The 21,180-nt window shown below is 35.5% G+C and overlaps 1 protein-coding gene across 2 annotated transcripts in view; it reads right to left on the bottom strand.

Annotated features, from left to right (window-relative positions):
• The window catches only part of LOC129220238 (pre-piRNA 3'-exonuclease trimmer-like), a 90,025-nt gene that overhangs the window by 5,403 nt on the left and 63,442 nt on the right, over positions 1–21,180 (bottom strand). For both annotated transcript variants that reach the window (XM_054854603.1, XM_054854605.1), the window contains one exon: positions 7,008–7,099. In XM_054854603.1, coding sequence (XP_054710578.1) covers positions 7,008–7,099 — 92 coding nt within the window. The remainder of the gene's footprint in view (positions 1–7,007; positions 7,100–21,180) is intronic.

The raw sequence follows: 21,180 nt of genomic DNA, 5'->3' as shown, positions 1-21,180 counted from the left end.
TTTGGTTCAATGTACTTTTTCAGGCTACAGAACGGAGAAGTTACGTTTAGTGAAGACTTCAAAACAAAAAAAAATATCTTTTTGAAATAAAACAATATCTTCCGATCGCGCAACGAACCTACATGTTTGAAAAAATGTAAACTTTAAGCCCTTTTTCAGCTTTTTTTTTAAATTTTAGTTTAACGATTAATTACAAAAAATTAGGAGAGAAAAGAGCCAAAATAGAAAAGATCTGCAAAGTGGCATTAAACAAGACTCCGTTTGTGGTATTTATTTTGACGGAAGAAAAGATGATACTTTATATATAGATAAGATTGAATCAAAGCAATTTCGGCGAACAGTGAAAGAGCATTATTCTATTATCAAAGAATCTGATTCCGTTTATATTGGCCACGTGTCTCCAAACTCTGGATCAGCCAAAGACATAGTGAATAGCATTGTTTCATATCTAAATGAACAAAGAATTTCTCTGGATGATTTAGCCATCGTAGGTTGCGATGGTACTAAAGCCAATACTGGGTGGGAAAGTGGCGCGATTCGTCAATTTGAAATTTATATTGGACGACCATTGCAATGGGCTATTTGTTTATTACATTTCATTGAATTGCCTTTCCGCCATCTTTTTCGGTATTTGGATGGTGGAACAACTGGCTCAAATTCGTTTTCTGGACCAATAGGAGAACAACTCAGAGGTTGCGAAAAACTGCCAGTAATAGATTTTCAAGCAATTGACTGTACAATTTCAGATGTAAACAGAAAGTGCTTGAGCAAGGATCAAAGATATCTTTTAGATGTATCTCAGGCAATAAAGGGTGGCAATTGCCCAAATGATTTGTCAAATCGTGACCCCCGGCCCACTCTCACATTCCAGATGTCTCACTTGTGCAAATAGAGTCCTTAGACTGTAAGTAAGTGTATCGATCCCATCAGGTGACTTAAAATACAAAGTGACTTTTATTTTGAGATGTTACATGTCGGTCTGGTTTGAAATAAAGAACCGCAAAAATTTCACAGACGGTGCCATTCATGTTTACAGAACAATTCAAACCTGTCGATACTTACCTGACAATCTCATGCAAGTTGTTCACCCTGTCACTGAAAGAAACTTTCTTTTCGCATCCCGAGAACTTATTAATGGCAATGGTGTTTGATGAAAGGAGGCACATAAGAGAACTAGCGTTTAAAAACGTCTTAAAAGCCAGGGAGTCTGTTTCTAAAGGCAAAAGCATTAGAAACTTTGTCATTCCATCTCTAAATTTCGAAGCAGAAGATTACACAGAGATTATTAATTGGAACACGACAAAGTTATCTTCTCCACCTTTTCTTCGAAAAGTTCCTAACAAAGACATTGAAAATCTTATTGCAACAAGCACTATACCCGACTGGGATATAAAACTATTCCCCTGCCATACGCAAGCTGGCGAAAGATGTGTGAAGCTAGTGACGGAGGTTTCACTCAAAGTGTGTGGATTTAAGTCAAGAGATGGCTACATAAGAGCAACATTGAAATCTAGGTCAATTATGCCCGAATTTTCCAAAAAATCTGATTATAAATTAGCTTTAACAAGTAACACCTAAAACAATAAGACTTGTATACTGGATTGTAAATTTGGTAAATATTTTATGACTTTGTATTATTTGAAAATGTTTCATTGTTGTAAAGAATGGTAGTTTTGCATGATTAGAAGATACCTTAAAAGTCATGAGATAAATTAATGTTTATGTGTAATATAGGGTTTTTTAAAAGGCTTTTCCATGTAACACCGGGGAAAAAAAACAAGAAGAACAATTTAATTTTTAATCACTATAAGAAAAGATGAAATTCTCCTTTTTTTTTTTTTACTTTTCATGCTTGTTTCCGGATCAGAAGGTATTATTTGACTTCAATATGTTTTTTTAAATTTCTGAAGGCTTCAGCAATCGTAACTTTTCTGTCTTAGAGTATTAAAAAGAAACGTTGGAGCAAAGTTTTTAAAAAATCGCTAAAAACACATGAAATTTTCAATTTTTTCAAATTTTTAGGCTCGTTGCGGGATCGGAAGATATTATCCGATTTTAAAAAATTTTGTTTTGTTTTGTAAGCCTTCATCAATCGCAACTTTTCTGCACTATTACAATTGGAAAATAAAAACTTTCTTTTTTTCGTTCCACCCTAATCCTCATATATTATATATGATAGCGAATTCACTGATCCAGTAACGCTCCTGACGTCACCAACAATGAAACTTGCGCCATAGCATGCTAATTTGATAATATTTTTTGGTAATGTTTGACATGCAGGGAACGGCTTTATTTTGACAAGGCTGAACTGAATCCGATATCTTAACTGTTTTACCAATAGATTTTAGGAAAACCAAGAAAGGAAAAAGTGGTCACCAATGAGCGCAATCTACTGAAGTTTAGGGTTCATCCAGTGGAGTTAGGTTAAAATTTCAACAGTCAAAATATCACCAAACAGGCCATTGTTTCGTTAAAATGTAGACGCAATCTTCACCCGTCATACCTTGACGGGTGATTTTCTATCTTTGGAATAAAGATAAAATCAAATGGCAAAAACAAGAGCTGTGTTCCAACTCATTGGCGTAAGCAGGATTTTCTCACAAGGGGAAGAGGGGGTCGGGGGGTTCAATTTTTGTCAGGAAAGGCAATTGAGGCAGTGAGAAGCAAAGGGATGTAAGTGAAAAAATTAAAAATTTGGAGATAACCAGTACACGTTGTAAGTAAACTCTTCTCTATTTTGGTGCAAGGGATAGTACTAGTAGCCTTGGTAGGTGCTGTTATACAACGTGATTTAGAAAAACTTGTTAATGAAAGCCGATCCTTTGCTTCTCACAACCTCAATTGCCCCCCTCCCGGTTTTGAGAAATTAGTGCATTTTATGCATAAGTGGGTGAGGTTTTTTTTTTTTTTTTTTTTCGAGTAATTTGCATTGAGTACCACATATTCTTTGCTCCCAGGAAAAATTCAAAATGATGGGCTTAGCCACACACCAGTACTTGGCATACGTTAATTAACGAACGGAAAATTTATATATTTTATTGAAATATTGTACATTTTTTTAATGACTTCGCGGAAAAAAAAATAACTCTATTAAAACACAAAATCGCAAAAATTTTGCATACATATAATGGTTCAGAGTAAAAAGGTAAACCGTTTTCAATGAAGAAAATGTTTTGAGCTTCAGATGCAAAGCAGCCATTCTTATGAGTAGTACTTAGCCATTAGGAGCTTAAAACTACGCATGCTTTAAAAAAGGGGTTTGTGCAGTACTTTTGCAATTTTGTTTCAGAATGATGTTGAGTTTAGTCACTTATTTTTGAAAATTTGTCCTGATTGATGACCTTACCTGTTTCCTTGGTATGCATGACGACAGAAAAATTAGGCATGTTTTTTTTTGAGCAATCACGATTGCTTATTGTTCTCACTTGACCGTCTTTGATGTCCGGTTCCTTTTTCAGCTTGGACCAGGGGCCTCTGCTGCAGCACCAACGCCCGCCGTCCTCTGTAGGCGCGTTTCCTCTTGTCGGTGGCGTCCATGTCCAACACACACACACACACACATGCCTTCACACGCATATACACACGCCTACACACATACACACACGCTTACGAGCGTACACACAAAACTATACACATGTAACCGCTCAGGAGTAGGGGGAGGTTTGGGGGGACAGGAGCTATTTCTAGAAACAATAATTCCAATGAGTTGGGTCCTGTTGCAACTCGATTGCGAAAAAACATTATTTGAATTCAAAATTTCAGAATTCAAATTAATTTCTTTTTTTAATTTCCCCCATTTAATCAAATAATGGACATTTCAAAACGAATCCCTCAACGATTATATTCTATATAAATCATCAACTTAAACTAAATATTTACCGAAAAAAATTCAAGTTATTACCAGAAATCTTGCAATTTGGAGCAATGCCAACATCTATTCTTGCTCCTAGTTTCAAATTCAAGCCAGGAAAATTGATGTGTTATGTGTAAAAACAATTTTTAAAAAACTAATTCCACTTTCACGACTCCTGAAAGTGTTATGTTTATTTTTGTCCACGAAGAATTGTTAAATACAGCAGCTAAGACTAAAATGTGAATGGCACGCTGTACGAATCTTCAAAAACATATATCTTTGGTATCTTCAAACCTTGTTTTTCCCATTCTTTGTTTAGAAACTTTTTTTTTTTTTTGCGCTGTTGCTATTTTGACAATGGAATTTTCAGCACTTGTAATCATTCTTAGATTTTCAGTGGGCTTAATTCCTGTGTCACATTCATCATTTTTTACATCGAAATTATCATTATTTATATTTATATCTCAACTATCGATTACACATACTCCCTATCAGTCAACATAAGCAAAAAGAACCTGTACTTTGTCATCTTACATTTATATGAAGAATCCAGTCCTCGCCTTTTTTTTATATAAAAGGTCTGCTTCATTGCAACCAGCAATTTTGTGGTTGCAATGTGGGCGTTTTCTGATATCGACATTTTTGTGTAGCGTCTGTTTCCTGCAATCAACAATTTCAACAAGGGTCCCTTTCTTGCAATCAACATTTTTCTGGAAAGATCCGTCTGCTGTAATCGACCATCTTTTTAAAGGTTCTGTAATTGCTCTAAGTAAAATGTCCACAATGAAGCAGATGTCCTAAAAGTGCTTAGCGGAAGTTTTTGAATAAATATATTCATCTTGCATCATTAGAAAAGTTGAAAGAAAAAAAAAGAAATGAAATATTTACGAGTAAAATAATTTATATACTGCTCCAGTTTTTCCAACTATCTCCAGACCTCATTGCTACAAAAAGTTAAACAATGGCAGCGTTGAGGCAATTTTATAGGTAGTAATTTTTGAGGCTTGGTTATGGCAGGATTGTTCCATTGTGTGAGTCATGAATCGGTTTTTGTGTCACATTTTTATGGCCGCAAGTACGCAAGAAACTGAGAGCTCACGATCTAATTTTAAAATACACTTTATAACAAAAAAAATCGAAGCGCCAAGAAGCAATAATCCGATAGCTTTGAAATTTTGTATGCATGATTGTTTTGACCAGATGTACAAATGATTAAAATTTGGTGTCCAATAAATGAAGAGTTTGATCTCCAGCGCATTGAAATTGCGCATCCAGCAGATGTATATGAAAAGCAGTTCTTCAACACTTGTTAAAACTTTCGGTTTGATTGCGATTTAGATTACCTTTCAACAACTTAAAAATGTCTCGCCGCATGTTTCGTGCTCATTACGAGCAACTGTCACTGTCAGAGTTTAAACGAGGTCGTATAGTTGGATTTAAAGAGGCTGGTTGGTCAAATCGGAGAATCACTCGTCATTTGAGTCGAAGCGATGCGGCGATTTGAAGATGCTGGCAAAGATGGGTGGAAAATGGCAGAGTTCAGCGTCAGGATGGTAGCGGTCGGCCTAGGATCACAACAGATCGTGATGACAGAGTGATTGTCACAGCGCTTTCTTCATCTCTATGAACCATCAGACGTTCAACCCAAACACTAGTGTCCATCATGGCCATTTACAGACGGTTGGGACAACGAAATCTACGCTCGCGCTGACCGGTACGCCACCTGCCCCTGACGCCTACACACTGCCGAGCCAGATTACAGTGGTGCATGACTCGATCAAGTTGGAATGGTGTCGACTGAGGATCTATAGTCTTTAGCGACGAATCCCGCTTTCAACTGTGTCATGACGATCATCGAAGAGGTGTTTGGAATCTCCGAAGGCAGAGGTAGGATCATGGTTTCACTTTTACACGCCATACTGGTCCTCAACAAAGTATTATGGTCTAGGGTGCCATTTCCTTTGATAACTGGACCCCTTTGGTCGTAATTAGAGGTACACTTACTGCACAGTGGTACGTCGACGACATCCTAAGACCTGTTTTGTTGCCGTTCCTTTTGCAGTACCCTCGGCTGGTTTTCAGCAGGACAATGCCAGATGACATACGGCACGTGTTGCTATGAACTGTCTGCAAGCTTGTCAAACTCTTCCGTGGTTGGGATGGCGATTGCATCTGGCAAGGAATGTTGATAACCTCGTCCGACAATTGGAGCGAATTTGATCGGAAATACCGCAGGACACCTCCCGGGAGCTTTATCGGTGTTTGCCACGCCGTGCTTCAGCTTGTATCTAGGCTAGAGGCGGGTCAATAGCTTATTGAATTTGTTACTGTAACTCTGACATAAATTATTCAATTGTTCTGAGAATTTAATCATTTACTATTCTGTGCATTTTCTTCCTATCCACCAATTTTCGTCTCAGTCGGATCACTCCTTCTTGGTGCGTCGATTTTTTTTGTTATAGAGTGTATCTACAAAACTTTCTTCGATCTTTGTGTCATGATTTTAAACACTGATAGAAAAAAAAAAGTTTTGCGCAATATTTTACATCATACAAAAGCAATACCCAGAAGCAAATACAAAGCGAGGATCATGACCCTGTACCACCCTCGTCAACCTACCACATACTAGTACACACAGGGGTGCATACTAGTACGAGATACAGGGTACAGGAAAAAAAAAACTCGGACGAAATTTGCATCATCGAATAGAAGAAAATTTCTTTTTAACTAGTAGTTAACCTTATTTTTGTCTACGTACTTTTCTAAGAACGTATTTTATGATGTATCTCCTAGTTCCCGCGTTTTTTATTCATTCCAACAAAGGGAATTTAATATTTCAATAATGCATATAAATTTTTATACGTAAATTCACACAAACAAAATACTGGGGAATGCAGTCTGTCCTGGGGGGGGGGGGGGGGGGTCGCCATCACTGAAGTTCTCCAGGGGCGCAAGACCCCATTAGTACACTGCTCAGAAATAACCGACTAAAACTGCGTGATAGCGATTCCACAGGCTGTTGACGAAGTGAACTAGTTAATACGTATTTGGAAAAATAAGTTGAGAGTCCTACTTACGGGGTGGGTTCCGACATTCGTGAACTTTCTATACATATAAGTATAATGAGTTAATTCTCAAACTAAATTTAAAGTACCTGCCAAGACTTCCGACAGCAATAACAGCTCCTTTCTTGTTGCTCAAGAGTTTCACATCAATCATTCCATAGTTATTCAGAAGCCTAGAGAGCTAGAAAACAGATTGAAAAGCTCTATAAGATGATATGTTTTTACAATAAGTAAATAACCTCTCTAACTAAGTAGACCTCTCAACTCGTACCCTTATTCAAGCCAAAACATTATTCAAAGAATATGCCACATTCTTCAATATTTGAACTACGCAGAACTCTTTTAAAGTTTTCATTATTCTTCTTTGACACAAGCAAACAAAATAATTGCATGATTGGTTATCGAGGTCCAGCGAACTTCGTTTCAAATTCGTGCGAGGGAATTCAAGGGACCGAATAGGATAATAGATTTTTTTTTAAAATCAATTTATCTTTTTTTCTTCACCTGCGCATTCAACAGTTAGGTAATATTCGACTGCGTTTCCAGTTAAAAATTGTCAAGCGGCCAATTAAAATGCTCCAATATGAATGAGCCTAGCAGGGAAAGTGGAAAATAGCGAAATAGTGGAAAAAAGATTTTGATTCGTATGGTTCGTTCATTTCGATGCGACTTTGCTTCAAAAAATTTTGGAAGACTGACATTCCTGCAAACAAATTAGGTCGATTAACAATCAGGGCAATTCTCGAATGGTCGAAAATCTTCCGGTGTCGTTTTCGACCAGTGATGTGGGCGAAATCACATTCATTTCAACAATTAGATGTCTAACTTGTCACGGGACTGAGTTGAAACTGATAGCCCTGTTAAATCCAAGCAGTACGAGAATTGGGCAAAATGCATGGCAGAAGCGCTATTGCCCGCGATGAGCATAAACGTCAGATTTTGAACGGGATCATGCTATAGGATTGAAAGAGGCTGGTTGGATGAATCGAACTTTCGCTCGACATCTGGGTCGCAACGATGCGTCCATTTGATGTTTCTGATAAGTACTGGTCGGCAATGGCAAATATCAACACCAGGACGGCAGTGGGAGCCCTAGGACCACAAGAAAATGAGGAGATAGAGAAATTGCCAGAACGGCTGTCATAATACATAATTCGTTGCTATCGAACATCCTATGAGCGACTTACCCATGTATCCAAAACGAACCTCAACCAACGACTGGGAGAGTGAAATTTACCTTAGCGCACACAGTTACGCCACTTTCCATACCTGTACACCGTCGAGTCCAACTACAGTGTACAAGTCTAGGTTAGCTTGGAACTGCACTGATTCATGTGGGGGGGGAGGGGGGTAACGTACAATCTTTAGTGACAAGCCCCGTTTACAATTCAATCCTGACGGCAGCCGTGCACGTGTGTGGGGATATCCAGGAGAGTATGTTACAATAGGGACTCATGGGGATTTGGGGTGCCACAGCATTTGATAGGCACTTTGCCAGTTTTTACTAGCACACTTATAGCCAGGGTTCTAAAATATCACATTTTCGAAAACATCGAAAATATCCGATGCTTTGATATATATCGGACATTTTGATATATATCGGATATTTTGATATATATCGGATATTTTGATATATATCCGATATTTTCAATTAGCACAAACTTAAGTCTTCAAAATAGTAAATTGCATCACCAAATCACTCTTTAAGTTCTTATATTGTTATTATAATATGCAGACTTACAATTAATGTTTCTTTCATTATTTATATCCAATATTTCATTTTACATTTCTATCAATTTTAATGGAGTTAATTTAGCATTAGCTGCTTCACTTACTTTTCTTCTGTCAGCGACTTCTACACAGTTATATGATTCAGAAATAAATAACATGCATTAGTCGGTGCACAGTCATGACATTTTTTTTTTTTTTTTTTTTTGACCATCGTTTAACAATTAATTAGGCAGTTTTAATATGAATTAAAATTGTTGCGTAACTAATAATTTTATGAACATAAAAATACAAGTAAAAAAGGAATATTATATTACTTTGTTATATTGATGATGTATTATACATCATAAAAACATAGTACATAACTTTTTGGTTATTTTTAATAACAAATGAACAATTTTACTATGATTAATATACTTTTTATATTGAAAATACTGTACTGGAAAAAATAAATATCGAAAATATCAAAAAATATGATATTTTCAAAATAAATATTGGATATATATCGTGATATACTATATCATGATATATATCAACTGATATATATCGGCGAACCCTGCTTATATTACAGCTAAAAATAGACGTAATTTTGCGAATGGTTCAGCAGCTGTTAATGTTTCGATGGCCTCAACTTATTAATCAACAACGGTGGCGCAACCTGAGAGGAGATATAGGAATCAAATCTCCCAAACCTAAACCCTTGGTTTTAACATTTTATGTTGTCAATTCTAGCATGGTACTTTCTGTAGTAAAAAAATCATTTGTTCTGGAATTTTAATAGTTTGTTTTTTACTTTGAATATTTTTTATTGCAATCGGACAGCTCCTTGATGCGTTGATTTTTTTTTTTTTTTTTTTTTGAGCAATCTCAAATAGCCTATTGTTTTCATGTGACTGTAGAATGACGTTCGTGTCCTTTGATTTTTATTTTTCTAGGCGTCCATGCGCCTCGGAATCCAATTATTTATAAACGCCCTTCTCAACTTTACACAATCCTTTTCACATGAAAACAATACACAGCACATAACATACAGCATCCCCAATCCTGGCATAATCATTTGAATTTTGACATCCAATTATGTTTGCGATAAAAGAAATTAGCAGAAACAAGAAACCCGACGAGTAGGGACCTATCGCAATTCGTGATTGCGGAAAACATAATTTGAGTTCAGGATCTCAAAATTTCAATTTTTTTTTTTTTTTTTCAGTTATGTAAAACGGTGACTTGCTACCAGAGCGACAAATTTCCATAATTGTGGGATACATTGAAGATTCAGATTCACATTGCATTTTACGCCTGGTAATTGCCTTTCATGTCCGAGAAGATGTTCTACAAAAATTTAAACAAAACAAAAGTTAGGCCTTTGGATACTAAAGCACTGAACGTGCGGAAATTGTTTGCTTTAATATGCCTGTAATTTTTTTTGTTAAACGCTACGAATGTAATAACATAAACGTCTTCAATGTAATAAAGTCAACTTGCTTCTTTGGTGACAGCTGCTAGCTGCTTTACTAATAACGTTTCAGACATATTTGTGGTTTTTCTCAAATTTCATTTATTTATAAATACTATTTATAATAATGACGTCCCCTTTTATTTAAATATTATTTTTTGTGAAACTTATTAAAAATCGTGCAAATAACGTTTGTAACTATTCTTTAATACCTAGATAAGTCTTTTTTTTTTCAAACAAATGAATTTTTAAAAGTTTTTACTTTTAATTCACGATAAAATTACCCCCGTTATCAACAACCTTTTGCATGCACTGAATAAATTTTCAATCCCGGATGGATAGAAACTAATCGTTTTTTCAGCAAAATATCTGGAGATGGCATTTTAGATATCGGACAATTTTCAAGTTTTCTTGTCACATATAGATCGGAATAAAGAGAAATTAGACGGTGCAATATCAGGTGAGTATGGTAGGTGAAGCAGCTCACCATAGCACATTATTTTTTAGCGTTCGCCTTGAGCAGTGTGGTCTTGCATTTTCGTGTTTCAGGATCACTTCTTTTCTGTTGATAACTGGTAGTAGTGGAAACATTCGTGCCGAAAATTAATCCATCTGATTTCCTCCCCTTTGAACACAAAAATCCCCCCCACCGAAAATTAATGTTTCGCATAAAGTGGATGTAGCTTTGGAGTTATACCCGATAAAAATTTGGTTTTGAGTATTCACCCATTGCCCCCTCCCCCCCCCCCCCCGGCCGAAAAATTCGAAATAACGGGTCTGAACAAGATTAAAAAAATTCGAGTTTAAAGCTTAATAATAGAAAAAGTTAATTAAGCCATAGATGAACAAGTGCTGCCATCTATCGATTATTCATTGTGTGCTATATTGAACGTCGAAACATCTTCAACAAATAATCTTAAATTGAGAAATTGTAGAAACAAATATTTGTGGCAATGCGCAAAAACAGAGATAAACTTCACTTTTAACCATGTAACAAAATTACATTTTTTTATTTTTAAGAACATTGTGAGACATCAAAGCAGTTTCCGTCCGTGTACGATAAGTTAAAAAAATCATAAGAGGTTGAATAAACTCAAAGATTTCTAATGTCTCCTTTTATTTTTATTTTTTCTTTCTATCTCCATTTCGGACGTCAATGATGCCTGTCACAACTAACTAGTAGGAGCTAGAATTACGCAACATAATTGAAATTAGACTTAATCACTTATGATATTGAAAGTCTGTTTTACGACGCAGAATACACTTATAAAATGTTTAATGTAGCTTTCGCACGTAAAACAGAAAACTTGATGACCACATCTTAACAACTACTCACACACATAGCGCAATAACCAACGAAAGGAGTGAATTGTAGGATCAAGTTACTTACACTTGGGGGCAAAACTAGCCTAATGGCGTAGTGAAAGCTGTGCAGATCCTAATCACAGCAGAACGACACTGCCAGGCTAAGGTTGCTCCAAGTGCAGAAACCGTTTACAGTTTGGATTCAGTTCTGGGGGTGGTTATTTCCGGAGGCTGGGTCATAACTGTCATTTTTGGGCGTAAATAGGGGGTCCGGGGTGAATGTTTCAAAATATAATGACTCAAAACGAAGCTTTAGTCTTCTTATGGTCACTTGAAAAATGTGTGTGTGTGACCCCCCCCCCCCCCCTCTTTCCTCTGGATTCGCTCCTGGTTACTGTTAACGAAAACACTTCTGTTTTCCAGATCTCACTTCGTTTCGAATAGCACACGATCTCTTGGCTCCTGCATTATTCCGTTAGTTTTGCTTACACGGCCGACGAAAGGCCATGTCAGCCCAGTCGGAAACCAGAGACCAGACCAGTGGCAGGTAAAATTACTTTTTTTTTTTTTTTTTTGCATCGATCTACAACGACTTTAATACAAAAGTAATGAACGACAACTACAACTGATTGTTTTTTTATTTTTTTTTCCCCATTGTAGCGACCACACGCTACTTCTGAAATGTAGTCGCTATTTTGCTACTTAAAAAAAAAGCATACACACACACCGTTTGAGTATTAAACGAAAATATTTGAAAAGTGATTCAGATTAATAAATTGGCTCATTTCAACATGGAATATTACTAAGAATTATTATTATTACTACTAAGAACTTTTTTTAAAAAAATATTTTGAGCCAGTTTGTCATTCTAAACTATTTTCTACGATTTTTACGAATATTAGCTGCAAAAAAGGATTAAAAAAGTCGAAAGAATTCAACCATCAAATTTTTAATCATTTTTTGCCAGCAAGTATTTAATTCAAAAGTGCAACTTGGCAACTTGAAAATGTAAATAGAAGCAGTCATATATTTAATTTAAATTTTACTTAGACATACATATATACACTCATGTTTGTGAAAATTGCAACAACATGAAGGAATTATTGAAAAGGAATAAAATTTATTACACAAATTACTCATAGTGCTACAAATAAACGATCAAAATTACAGATCAATGAAATGAAAATAACTGGCGTAAATTAATATCGAATGTAGATACCTCGCTATGCGAGCCTGTACACGTCTTGGCATCAAATCATAGAGGTGCTGAATGTCACAATTGGGAAAAGCATTCCATAGGACTTCAATCTGAAGCTAAAGTTCATTCGTACCAACTGCCGGACGAGACATATGGGCGAATCTTCGGCCAACGCAATCCGAGACATGCTTGACGAGCGTCATATCCGGAGAACGGGCAGACCAAGGAAGTAGCGTAACCTGTCGTACACCGAAGAACACTTGTACGTTACGTGCGACATGTGGACGTGCATTGTCCTGCAGAAACACTGCACCAGGAATGTTCTGAAGAAACGTCACAGCTTCCATGAAGTAGTGCTCGCTATCGAGGTTACCCGTAATGCAGACTAGATGAGACAGCCCTTGATATTCAATAGCGCTCTAGACCGTGACGCCTGGCGGTATGACGGTATGACGTCTGATTATACACTCTGGGAGGTGACGTTCTCATGTGTAATATCTGACGCGTACACGTTCATCGCTCTTGTGCAGATTAAATCTGGACTTATCCGAGAAGACGACCTGTTGCCAGTTCGCACGCCATTGGGTGCGTTGATGGGCCCTTTGAAGCCGGAAGTGACAATGGTTGAGGGTAAATTGAATCCTGTGTACGAGGATCCTGACATGCAGGCCCTGGCGCAGCAGACGTGGACGAACTGTGGATGCAGCACGTGTGACATCTGTAGCCATACTCAACGTTGTTCTAGCGTACGAGAGAACGCTATACGATCCATCAGAGCTAGGTGAGTGAGGTGTCGATAATCCCATGGCGTCATTCGGTTGCGTGTAATTCGGCTAATCTTATCGTCCTCTGTCCATGTTTTACAAATACGCATCACAGTTGAAGCATTACGCCACATGCGGGCATTGATTTCTGTATACTTAAGTTCACCCTCACGCATGCAAATCATGCGGTCCCATTCGAACTCTGTTACTCGTTCGTATAACGCTCTGCAATTTGGACGAGGCATATTGATTACTAGAGAAACATCTACCATCGGCAGATAATCATACAATGATTCCAAAAAACCTTTACATCCCTTTATATGCAGAGTCTACGCCGCAGTTCAGAGGGCGTAACCCGGTCCACGCATGCGCGACGTCTCTGTAATTCCAATCATTTGCATATCTTATCCTGCTGTATATTTCCTGTGAATTTCAGTTCATTTGCATAATTTCTTCTTGTTGTTGCAATTTTCACAAACATGAGTGTATATAATTGATTAGATGATGAATAACATCTTTTAAACAGAAGAGAAGAACTTTAGTTTTCATTTTAAGAATTACTTTTAAGGGAACTTATATTTTGTAGGAACTTATTAATTAATATTTGACTTTCAAGTTAGGGGTCCAAACCTGGACACCATCCTCTATCTTAATTCTCTATCTTAATTAAACCACTGCTAAAATGAAATAAAAACGTTTTTTTCAATCCTACCAAATGATCTAAAAAACTTACAAATATATTGACTTTTATTATGTTAATGCATCAACACTCAAACACTAAAAAAGCAAAAATAATGAAGATAGAAAAACATCCCAAACAGTACTAGTATTCATTATTAAATATCAATAAATAAGCTATTCGAAATATAAACAAAACTAAGAATGCTAAACTTGATTCAATGAACCGTTGAAATTACATGCGGGCGACATTAATACCAAAAGCTTTTTGCTCAACGGGCCAATATTGCATGAAAGAGCAAACTTTCAGTTTTCATACTTTTCTATAACACTAATATTCATTGTAAGCCGGCCGAGGCAGTTCAATATCATTCTTTTCTACACCATTTACAGTAGCATACATATTTGGTGAACATTGGAACAATAATCCCATTGAAATCTAAAGCGTTCATCCATGGGCAAGGCCGGATTTAGACTTGAGGGGGCAAAAAGCTATATCAGGTACGGGGGCTCTTTCTGCTGCCCGGGCAAGATTAAAAACTGGTCTGTTTTGCCACCAACATGAAGGTTTTTTTTTTTTTCTTTTTTACTATGCGTGTTTTTTCCTCGGATACGTAAAGCAATGATTTTTCTCTTCATTATTTTAATGTCTGCCCGCTTGCTTGTGTTTAGCTTGACTTTGGAGGGAGAAGGGATATCTGGAGAGTGATTCAAGGACCCCCCCCCCCCTTTAAATGTGGAGTAAAATATCCTCAATTTAAGGGTATGCGGAAGTTTCTCCCTTCCCTACCCCCTACCCCTGGGGGAAATTTTTGAAAATTAGATATAAAATTATGCATTTTAAGGCCTAATAAACGTCAATTAAAAAAACAAAATCACAAAAAAAAAAAAGACAAACAAAAAGTTTTTCAAAGTTATAGGGTAACTGCATTAGTAACAGACATGCTTAAGACATCGCTCTCAGGTTGACTCAATTTTCTGAGTCTTTTAATGTAGTATTTAGATTTTTTAATCTATTTTTCTCTCAAGCAACTACATCTCATCTAATGTTTGGCAGCTTCTGAAGCCCCTGAATTACTTAATTCTATTTTTGTTTTCTCAATTTCTAAAAAAGGTCCGACCCCCAGTAACAGACACGAAAAATCTGATGATACCCAGTAACAGATAGGACGAGGAAAGGATGAGTAATGGACAAAATTCTCTTTTTGTCTTCAAAATGTGCATAAGTTCTTCATTTTTAGAACTAAAACCTTATTAAATTCAAATGAACATGAAACACCAGCAGACCTCGTGGTGACTGTTCTTCCAACACTGGCTTGTAAATACCAAATGTCTCATAAAATTCACTCTGACAACACTAGACGGTTGCACCGTATTCATGGACCACAGCAACATCAGTTTAACCCGCCTAAAATTCTTATTATTTCCATCCAAACTTATGACTGTCTGTTACTGGTGTCAACCCTAAGCTATTTTGAAAAATAAGATAATGCAAAGTAAAATTTGTTTTTGGTTCGACTAATCGTAGTCATTAACCGACAGAGGGAAGAGAAAAGATAACGCATCGTCACTCTGCTCACATTAGCTTTTGGAATAATAGATTTTTGAGTATCCCCTTAACCCACAGATAAACACAACACTGAATTAAATGTAAAATGATCAATAGTAAAAAATGCTTGACTTTTTTTTTTTTTTTTGAAAGAAACGTTGTAGAGATTTAGAAAATAGGTAACGAGAGAGTAAGATTCTAGCGACTCAAACAATTCATAGTTTATACACTTGACAATAAATGAAACTGAAGCACTGTTCAAGTAGTCTCAAAGACTTAACTATTTTCAAGGATTCGATAACAATAAAACTTGCTTAAAACACTTCATTTTCACTTTCCAGCACTTCCTTTTCATTTGCACTTGAAAATGAAATTTACTTTCTAATGTACTTTTCATTTTTTAGGCACGAATCATGCAATTTTTTTGGGACTTGGGGGCCCCCAACAAAACGGGGGCCTTAAGCTATACCTTATTTAGCTTAGAGGTAAATCCAACTCCGTCCACGGGACATTTTCGGTTGCCGGAAAACACAAACGTGCTACTGAATTGGTAGTTATTGCTTATTCTTTTCTTTTTAAACAACGCTCTACCCAATGCGAATATTGGCGAAACATGAAAGTTACGATGCCAAACAAACTAATGGCGTCAAACAGATAGAACGTAAGCAGTCAAATTGATATGTCTGAGGTCAAATCGTATTTTAATGAGTCTCCTTTCATATTGCATCCATTGATGTACTCGCGTAAAATTTGCACCAGGATGATTCGTTTGAACCTTGTTTCTTTTTTTTTTTAAACTTTAGTTTCCAGAAATTGCTACAAGTTATCGTTTTTTGCTATACTCACTTGTACTTTTTTTTAAGTTGTGCGCTACATAACTACAAAAAAAAAAAAAAAAAAAAAAGTAGCTACTACAGTAGTGTTGCTACTTGTAGTGCGCTACTTAGGGCCACTGGTTGAGCTCCTGAAGAGCGCTTATTGTATCTTGAATGCCGAATTTTAACGAAGCAGAAATTTTCATTAGTGTATCATTCTTTTTCAGATGATGTTTTGAGCATATTTTTCCGTGCGATACTTTCTAGTGATTGTAAGAAAATAAAATCAATGTGACTTTAGTAGGAACAAACAATTGTTATTAGAATGATCTTCATTTTGAAGTAATAACGTAATTTACTAAACTTAGCCAAACTATCAACGAAAAAAACTTTTTTTTTCTTAATTTCAAAAGTAAAAACTGCAATTCAAATCTTAACTGAGGCTGTAAGAAACAAAAGGGTGTAGGAGCAAAAGTAAAAATTTTAAGATAACCAGAGCAAATAGTAGGAGAACCTGTTTTCCCTGCTTTGGGGCAAGAAAAAGTACCAATACACTTAACAAGTGCTGCTGTAGAGCAGGATTTAGAAAAAAAAAACCAATAAAATCTATAATTAGAATTTGAACTTCAAACGCGTTTTACTCAAACGTTAAACGTCCACTCACATCCTCCAACTTCTTTCTTCCGGATTTTATTGTTTCTGAAAAAAGTTTAGATAATAATTTAAACACCGCTAGCATTTACATAAAAGTCAAAAATATTTCCCATTAATAATCCTTGAAAAAAAAAAAGCTTGATAGGTCAAAAGACCTTTCTTCAGAGGGGGCGCACAGTGGTTCAAGGGCGGAAAAAATAGCCCTTTTTAAGTTTTAAGATAAAAAATATTTCATGCCGTAATTACTTAGCCCTTGAGTTGTAGTAACTTACTCCATAGAGTTTTTTGAAAAAAAAAAATCGTTTTTACAAAAAAAAAAAAAAAAAGCCGAGATTGTTGAACAATTATGTTTTTACTTTTTTCGGACGTACGACTTATACTTCTTTTTTAATTCATTCGTTCAATAAGAAGGACTAAAATTTAATAAAAGTCATTTCTGATTGGTTTTTCACACTTATAGGATGCATATTACGTCGTAGTTAAAAATTAAAAATTCAACAAAATTGAAAACTACCTGAAATAAAAAAAAACATTATTTTCTTAAAAATATAATGAAAAGTATTGTGGAATATACTTTTATCGGCGGCTTTCGGTGGGCTAAAATTTACATATATCAATAGTTTAATCCTTCCTGAAAATAAACAACAACATTTTAGCTGCGACCAGCTGCGACTGCAGTCGTGGCAGATGTTTTTGTTTGATCTTCGCTATTTACGAATACCAATATACAGTCGACTCCCACTACAACAGGATTCGACTTACGCGAAATGGCTACAACGCGAGTTTTTTCCGAGTAACGAATTTTAGAGCTAACGCGAAATTTTCGTCCACAACACGAATTTTCTTGGAAGGAAGTATCTGCTTCGTTATTGGCTACAAAATATTTATTTTTTAAATGTTACTACATCACTTTAAGCATCACTGACAGCGAAAGTTCTCACACCAAACTAATCTACGCATCGCGTTGTTAGTGCATCAAAAAACCACTCAGCATCTTTCATTTATTCATTTTTTTCATTCTAAATCTTAATGTGTATGAAATTTCTGGCACCTCAGTGGCACCTTTATCTAAAGAGTTTGTGAAGATGGGAAGAAAAAGAAAGTTTCTGATTAAAAAAAAAAGCCTTAGATTCTCGATAGATTTGAACAACTACAAAACGTCGACGGTAGCACGACATTAATATGAGTGAATCTTCCATACGTACAATTAAAAGTCAAAACAAAAAGATATCCGTAAAAGTTCATAACTTAGTTTCAATATTGAAGCTTGCAGAGCAATCTAGCAAAGTAAATATTAATATAGAACCTGCTCTTGTATTGTGGATTAAAGAGATAAGAAAGAGGGGCTGTTGCCCCAAATTGAAACGTTATAAAAGAAAAGGCGAAGCAACTGTATTTAGAAATACATTAGATGAGAATAACGATCTGATCATGGAGCATACATCATCATCTTCATTTTTTAACTCATAAATATTATTACTGTATCTAATATACAGTACTATTATAGTTCAGCATTTTATTATTAATACATACTTTGCGTACAGTGTTGTTTTATTTTATGTCTATATCTCCATTCATTTTGAGCATTTAAAATATTTCATGTTGAAGAAAAGTTTTTTTTATTTTTAAATAAGGCAAAAGTTCAGTTCTTTATTTAAGAAATTTTGGTGTGTAGTTAAGGAATTTTTTAAAGCAGTTTGAGGGGTGTTTATAAGTGACTAAAAGAATTTGGTATGCTTTAAAAAAATGTTTTTCATATACTTTTCCACGACGCGAAATTTCAACTTACGCGAGGAGTCTTGGAACGCATCCTTCGCGTAAGTCGGGACTCGACTGTAATAAGTTAGAAAATAACTCGTAACGGTATGACGGGGGGTAAATTGTTTTTTTTTTTTTTTTATGAGCCATTGAATCCAAAGTAAATACAGCATCTTCCAGGATTGGAACACTTTGCAAAGTTTTTTCCTGGTCTTTATAATAAAGAAAATAGTTTTTCACTATTATTAAACTCTTAAATGCAGTATAGAAAGAGTAGAGAAGTAGAGAAAGTTGTGTTTCCTCTTCTTGTTCATCTTCAGTCCATACGGTCAGCTACGGATGTATCAGAAGCGTTTCTGTTTTCATGGATTAACTTTCAACAGAGTGGATTATGTTTCAAAATGTACAGAGGGAAACTTTTCTTAATTTTAAAACATTTTTTCTCTTTTTTTTTTTAACTGCCAAGGGAAAAAAGGTAAAATGCCGGAAATTCATAAATAACAAACTTTCTATCCGGGTTAAATTAATATTATTAGTGCACGGAAAAACTGGAACCTGATGATAAAAAACGTAAAATGTGGGGAAAACGTAGATTCGAGGGACGTAAAATCGGGTTTTTCGCACTGAATACGATCATGAAGCATGAAGATAAATATTACCATGCAACAATTTTAACAATTTTCCAAAGCATTTTTTGAGAATATTCAAAGTTATTGAATTTTTTCCGCTTTTTTGTCGTTTTGAATCACTGTGGGGCGTTTCGGCCCGGATGATACCCACCTGGTGGGTGACACCCCAAGTTAATTTTCGAGTTTATAAAAAATATAAATACTTTAATTCTGAAGAATTCCACCAATAAATCTTAAATTATATTTCATCTACAAAATTTCAACGAAAATAGAGCACTACATTGCGGAGAGAGGCCGGGCACATGTATGTCTGGAACAAATTTGACATAAAATGCGGCGGTGGCGGTACACGGCTTTGTATGAATAGCTTTTACTATACCTATATTTCTTCTTCGTCAATTTTTAATTTTAATTTTAGTGACTGCTTTAGAATTAACCTTAATAGGAAGACATAAAATTAAATGCAATTACTGAGTGTTGTAACCAAGAAATCATCTACTTATTTTATTTCATACTTTTTACTGAGAACCAAGCTTATAGATATAGTGTTTAGATTTTAAAAACAGATATATTTTATCGGATCTTTTGGATTCGCTCTTTCGCGCCAACATTTATTTGAATTTAACGAATACCCTCAGAAGTTTCTTCCCGACCTACGGGCCCCGACTTGCTCAAGGGATACATTTCTTTTACTATTTTATAACTGAGACCGATGTAAAAAATATTTTATTATTTTTATTTGAAAGTGCTTAGTTAGAAAACTTTAGACAACAAAACCTTTTGCTGACAGTTGCTATTCGTCACAGAAAGTTAAAAAACAAGCAAACTAGGGGACAGCGTAGGCAGCTATTATTACAGAAAGTTCGATAAACAATCAAGCTATCTGGTTGCCAATGATAGTTATTTTCTTATTAGTAGGCCTTTATACATGTTATCAAACCAATTGGTTGTCTTTTTTTTTTTTTTTGAGCAATCACATTGCTTATTGTTCTCATTTGACTGTTTTGAATTCTTATGATTTTATTCCCCCCCCCCCCCCCCCCCCCGCCTCAATCTGCAGCACCACCGTCGACCGGCCTCACGATGCTGCTCCTCTAGCGAAAACCGTCTCCAGGTTGCGTCCATATCCTACACACACACGCCTACATACACAAACACACTCGTGATTGCGAAAAACATAATTTGAATTCCAGATGCAAAAATTCAAATTATTATTTTTTTTTTAATGCAGTGAGTTCGAAATTTCATGTGGATAAAACGTTGCCCCTATAGCCTCACATGAACCACAAAAATATGTATCCAAATTTAATAATATTTGGAGTAAAGCAAGAGGTCTAAAATTTATAATTTTCTTCAAAAATTTGATTTTTTTCTATTAAATTATTACATATCATAAAAGGTTAAATAAAATATCAAATTCAAAAATTTATAGCAAACAGATTTTCAGATCATTATTTGTAAAGGAATAATAGAAAATAATACATTTAAAATGTAAAATTTAACTTAAACTTGAAAAAATCCACATCTTCGAGTACTATGCGAGAGACATAAACATTGCAGGAGAACAAAGACTTCTATTTCATGCTAATTACCTATTTTAATATTTATATTTTTGAGCTTGATAATTTCTTTAAATTTACCTTACATTCAACAAAAAAAAAAGAAAAATAATAAATATTTTGAAGAAAATTATTAATTTTAGGCCTAGGGATACCTAAATGCTTTTTAATT

This window comes from Uloborus diversus, chromosome 4, assembly GCF_026930045.1.
Source record: "Uloborus diversus isolate 005 chromosome 4, Udiv.v.3.1, whole genome shotgun sequence".
Lineage (NCBI taxonomy): Eukaryota > Metazoa > Arthropoda > Arachnida > Araneae > Uloboridae > Uloborus > Uloborus diversus.
This window is presented reverse-complemented; position numbering and strand designations above follow the sequence as displayed.